General features: G+C 38.1%; 1 protein-coding gene across 1 annotated transcript; it reads left to right on the top strand.

Annotated features, from left to right (window-relative positions):
* The first annotated feature begins 3,182 nt into the window (after nt 1-3,182).
* LOC135475583 (complement C1q-like protein 4) lies at nt 3,183-5,015 on the top strand. The gene is made up of 2 exons (XM_064755508.1): nt 3,183-3,285; nt 4,438-5,015. The coding sequence occupies exons 1-2, from the start codon at nt 3,183-3,185 to the stop codon at nt 5,013-5,015; spliced, it is 681 nt and encodes a 226-aa protein (XP_064611578.1).
* The last annotated feature ends 973 nt before the right edge of the window (nt 5,016-5,988 follow it).

Raw genomic sequence — 5,988 nt, forward strand, 5'->3', positions numbered from 1 at the left:
AAGACTCTGGTGTAAGAGCAATTTTTGCGCACCTGTGGCAGACAATTTAACTTATTTGTTATAATATATATGTACATACAAACTGATTGTATAATTTACCTATACTATGCTAAATGATATTTGTAGTTTGTGCTGTAATTGAGAACAAGTTCAAAGGTATCAAACATTACCCGTTATACATTACCGGACATTGGCATGCCAATCGCCAACCGTTAAACTAATAGTCGTATGCTAATCAGCAATAATCCTTCACGCAGGTAGTCGGATAAACTGGGAAAAATATTATATACCCTGCGTTGTTTTGAAACGTTTATTTGGATGTTTTCGACTGGTCTTTTCAACAATATTAATGTGTAACGCAATCAGAAAGCGTTCGTTTACATCCTTCATGGCCCACCGTCGATGTGTCTTGACAATGGAATTTCCCGATCGTCTGAACTTCCAGGACTGGGCGGAGCCTAGGGCGTGTCTGATGGAGTTCTAGATCCCACTGATAGATTATGAGATAGCCTTGCCTTATTGTTTGTTTACGAATATTTTTCAATTATAAGTAAGTATTAGACGGAATTAACGTCAGGCATTCAGATTAACTCAGAGGAACACGATCGCTGTCACCAGAAGTCGCGACTGAGCTAGTTGTTCTACTTACTGCTTACTTTGGGGCTTACTCGACAGGTTCAGTCTTAAGTGCATGCTATCTTTCCTTCTGTCTGTTCAATACTTCCTTCTCTCAAGTTCAACTTATCCATCTCTCTATCCTGTACGCATTCTCTCCTTTTCTCTCCCCTGGCCTTTCTCTTCTACCGGCACTTTGAACTTGAAGTATGGGGACAGATATTATTGTGCATCATCATCATTAAGTGAAATATTCTTGAGTACGGCGTAAAACAACACACAAATTAATAAACAAATACAATATTGGTATGCACCAATGCCACAAAGTCACAGAATTATAAAGGCATATATTTAGGCATATATGAAATATTTAGGCAAATGTGAAAAGGGAAATATAGAATATACATTGACGCGGTCATCATATGATTTGAAGGTTATCAAATTATTACCCTGGTGAGCACAAGGCGTAACGGCTACATTGTAATTTGTTACTACCTAATGCATGCGAGATATTTTAATTAAATTTACATATTACCTCCTGAGTATGAAGATATCAGAACGTTAATCTTGATGTCATAATATGATAAGACGGCATATGGAAAAACATGTCCCACATCGTCATCGTTTGATTCTTTCACAATACTCCCTTCCTAATTACAAAGCGGCTGATTGTATCTGTGGCTATTTTATCAGTTTCGGTGTGACATATTACATATAATATTCTAAATATAAACACATCAAACGTTTAGTCGTCATCACTGACAGGAGACACAAGTCGTTTAAAATAAAAACCCAAGGACACCTCCATAGAGACTCGTTTTCCTCAGCAGTACATGAAAGAGAACTATTGATATATTTGCAGCCAACTGCGCGGCTTCAACGCACGTGCAAGTACGTCATGTTAAGACGTACGTTAGTTACATTAGTCGCGTTTCGCGTTCTTTGAATTACACATTAAAGCAGTATAACGATGTTCGTGTAACGGGCTAAAATGAATTTCTATCGAAAATCGTCATTATATGATACATCATTGAGAATATAAGTACGACGTTAAAACCCAAGCACTCACACACACTCACTCATTACGAATATTAATATGTTTATTTAGCTGGTGTCTACACCGTATTGAAGAATAATTTACTAATACGACGGCGGTCAGCATTCTGGTGGGACAAAGACCCATGAGCATCCTCCGAATGTTGAAAGACGTAGGAGTTAGAATGAGTAATTGTGTTGCGCTAACACGCTAACCACCAGCCTTATTACGAATGTCCTATACGTCCAAGTCTAACATCAGTCAAATGTAGGATTATTCTGACAAGGTTAACACGCGACACATAGATAAACACAACACAGGTATGCATTCCTCTAAAATACAAGCCAACAGTTTGAGGGAAAAAAATTAATTTTCAGTGAACCAGATAAGGCCTAAAAACAAAACATACCATTAACTTTGATTTAAAAACATCCTTTTGTATTATATGTAAAACATCTGATGAGCTACTGTTTCTGCAAGTACAGTGATACAAAAAGCCATAAATAGTAGCATAAATGAAATTTCCACAAGGTAGTGATAAAAAGTCTATTGTATAAAGAATACTAATATTTTTTAGGCAAGCATTCCGATATTAGTGTATCCAATACAGGCGAAAACAGTTATGTTAAAACATAAACAGTGTCTCCATACGCACTACATGATGTAGATGAAATAACCTTCCTTTGTTTAACACCACGCGCAAGCGGGTAAAACATATATCAAGAGTTTAACCGTTTATCAGTGCGTGTACTCAGATTACGTCATCGTTAACAGATAAATTATGAATTGCCAAAAAACACGAAATGGTGTTATAAAATTCATCCTGAATTTAAAAACTGTAATTTGTTAAGCACAAATTTAGTTATAAATATATCTGAAACAATCAGATGACACAATTTCATCAAATAACCTTTACGAATAAACCTAACTATATTCAATAAAAACATATTGTTTAATTATGAAAACAATCATCAGATCAGTAAATGTCATTAAATCTTACATGACAGTGAAATGGATGAACAAAGAAATCATCTAGGACGTCCAGAAATACCTATACTATGATCAGCTTCAATTAAATGTCAGAGGCATAAAATTAAGACACAAGAAGTGTAGCTCTACATCCCCAATGCTCTTTTCAAATTTGTTATCGTTCAGCTGGCAACTTAGTACAAAAGTAGATAACAATGTATCTGATAAGGTACGAAAACAATGATATATAGTAAATGGGTATTCGTGTATACCTGAAAAAGCGAAATATGTAATAACGTGATTCTGTATCTTATTAAACTCCAGACCTTGTTTCTTTTGAAGTCTCCATGCATAATGTTTGTGTTCAAAAACATAACAAAGCCAATAGACTTTCCGCTGCAAGTAAAAAGTCGCCTCAAGGTAACTTATGTGGTCCCCACCCTACTCAGCGTGTATATAAGTGACCAGGTTTACCGAAACAACACAAACGCCTCTGGAACAGTTTTACAGAAGACTTTTTGGAGATAGAATTACTTGTGAGTCCTCAGATCAACCTACAAAGATGACGTCTCTGACTCTTGTCACGGTGGCCGTCTGTATGTTCGTCATTCCTGCATTCGGTGGCTGGTCTCCATATTACTACGAGCATGGTCCACACGGCTCAGGTAAGGTTCAACTGTCTGGCATATCTTGCCGTGGAGAATGTTATACAATGATAATTATTTCATTACAAAGATAATAACTGAATAGCTGGTTAAAAGAAGGGTATGTATATGTATGCTTGGGTTTTACGTCGTACCTAGCAATACTTTATTGTTATTGTCATTTGACTATGAAGAGTCATTACATGTGTATGCATATACCGCGTCTTCTTGTGGTAGCGTGAGTCCATGTCGTCAATGGGCTGTCCCTATTCAAGCTCCATGCCGAAGACAGCATAACATGAAACCCTACCTCGTCACATTATACTGAACAGTGGGTCAACCAGTAGTGTTCCCTTGCTCCAGTCTTTAGGTGATGAGCGCCAGGCCATACAGCAGCAAATACAATTTAGAGCCTTTTGCATGACCCGACCAGGGTTTGATCCCAGGTCTCCCGACTTTAATCCACGAAGCGGTCAGACGGATGGATGTGGTCCGGTTTTAGATAACAAGCCTAATGAGATTTAGATCTAAATTAATTACCGTTTAACAGATACTTTATGTGGGAATTAATCGCACACAAGGGATAAGAATTTTCTGCTGAGTAAAAATGAAAGCACAGAAATATAGACCAGAAACTTATCATCATGTTTAGGCTACATAATACCTTTGTAACCTGGAATAATCACAGTTTGTTATTACTGCTCCATGGAAGTGAGGTGATAACATTTATCACCATGGTATAGCCTTAGGGCTTTGAGTAGTTTGTGTTAGGCTAGCGAACCTTCTTCAGGTCTTCCAAAAACGGACACTTTGTTTCATTTGGTTTTTTGCACTCAACTGTTTTCTTGACATTCGTATACAAGCCATCAACAAACAAGGACGTTCCAGGTCAATATTCGCAAGGCCAATTCCCCAAAACGACATATCACACAAAACACCCAAAAACTAACATAGTATACAAATTACAAAAACATGACGGAATCATGAAAAGAGAAGACGTCAACAGTTTTCAGTGATGTTGGAAAGACATAAGGTCTTTAATTCTCATACTCAGAGTTAAATTCAAATCGTGCACCATACCAGAATATCAGTTGTCGATAACGAAATATCTCATTCTTCAACTTTTAGGACACACTACGTCTGCTTTCGAATAAGGTTATTCGTATTTTGCAGGAACCAATCAGGCAGGAGCTGGACGACTCGGAGGTGTTGGGAGACGAGGAGGTGCTGTTGGACAAGGTAGACCTTCTAGCCGACAACTTCCCAGGAAACTGCCTCAGCCGGAAGTATACGTCAACCCTCAGGACGCCGTGGCCACATCTGTGGTCAGAACCACTGACCAGTACTTCTATAAACCCGCACCTGTTGGCTTTGACCACATCATCACAAACATCAATGGCGGGTACAACACAGAATATGCCGTCTTCACTGCTCCTGTGCCAGGAATCTATTCCATCAACTACCACGTACAAAGCAAGAAAGGCAGCACCAAGGAGGCCCATGTGGATCTGACCCAGAACGGAGAAGTCGTCAACTCGGCCAAGGCAGAAGGGGATTGTGTCACGGCCTCCAACTCCGCCGTCCTCTACCTTGACCAGTTTGACCGGCTCAGTGTTAACGGTCGTGAAGGAACCATCATTGGCTGTGAGAATAACGGTTTCTGTAGCTTCAGCGTGTCTCTGGTTAAACCGGGTAGATTCACGGATCTAAAAGTCTCCCGAGCTACACCGGCACCTTACGGAAGACGCTGAACCATATTTCTTGTTTGACTTCCCAGAAAGACAGTCCTAAAGCACATAAATCCTTTACGTCCAAATTCATTTTCATGAAATTAAACAAATTTCATTCCTTTGTTTAACACGGTCCATTGACAGTTTACAAAGTCATGCTGATCATATTTAATCATATTAAAACACCTGTTTTATACACCACCCCATTGGTAAATGTTCTTTGTCGTATAACTTATTGGCTACTCCCGTACTTTCAAAGAATAGTAGATAATGTCTATGCATCGAAAGTGATGTTTGTAATTTGTATTCCCGTAAAGTGCATGCAAATTGTGAAAGTAGCTAGACATAAAAGTTAACAAAGTCATCTTACCACGCCCAACTCTTTGATTCATAACTACACTTATGAACCGACATATAACAGTTTTTCGCTGCCATGTTGATTATATTAAACTGGGAATAAACTACGTGTTTCAAGAACCAATTCATTGTCCTTGTTTTGTTTACTGCATGCAGGTGATGATTTATTGATGATGATTTATTTAGTAGGCACGTTTTTACGTTTAGCATTTTACGGAAAAAGCTACAGGTATGATTGATTTATTCAATGTTTTTGAAACACAGCTATATATGATGTAGAGCAAGTCTGAAACTTGAAACCACATCTTTCAAAGAAACAACACTTTGTTTAATTGTTTATGCTGGTTTCTCATTGTTTACGAAAGAATGTTTTACCTGTCTTACGAACGTGCTCAGTTTTATGGATAAAGTGAGACGAAGTTCTCTGGTGTAAACCTTTGGCAAGCCACGGACGAACATTTCGTTGTTGTAATTCGTTGTTCAGAAAGTTCAATGAATTTTTCATTAACAACACTTATGTGAAATTAGGTGATATATATCAACGGTGTATATTTATTCCGATGAGTACCAATTGTGCTCTCCTTTTGGGTGATTTCGTACATCTAATATGGTCCTTTATTTGTACAAAGACCAAATT

The sequence above is a fragment of the Liolophura sinensis genome, chromosome 9 (assembly GCF_032854445.1).
Source record: "Liolophura sinensis isolate JHLJ2023 chromosome 9, CUHK_Ljap_v2, whole genome shotgun sequence".
Classification (NCBI taxonomy): Eukaryota; Metazoa; Mollusca; class Polyplacophora; order Chitonida; family Chitonidae; genus Liolophura; species Liolophura sinensis.

Excerpts from the sequence above, each read along its gene's own strand:
- LOC135475583 (XM_064755508.1), top strand. The coding sequence starts at position 3,183 with ATGACGTCTCTGACTCTTGTCACGGTGGCCGTCTGTATGTTCGTCATT. Across the intron at positions 3,286-4,437 it reads GCATGGTCCACACGGCTCAG|GAACCAATCAGGCAGGAGCT; the intron begins GTAAGGTTCAAC and ends CGTATTTTGCAG.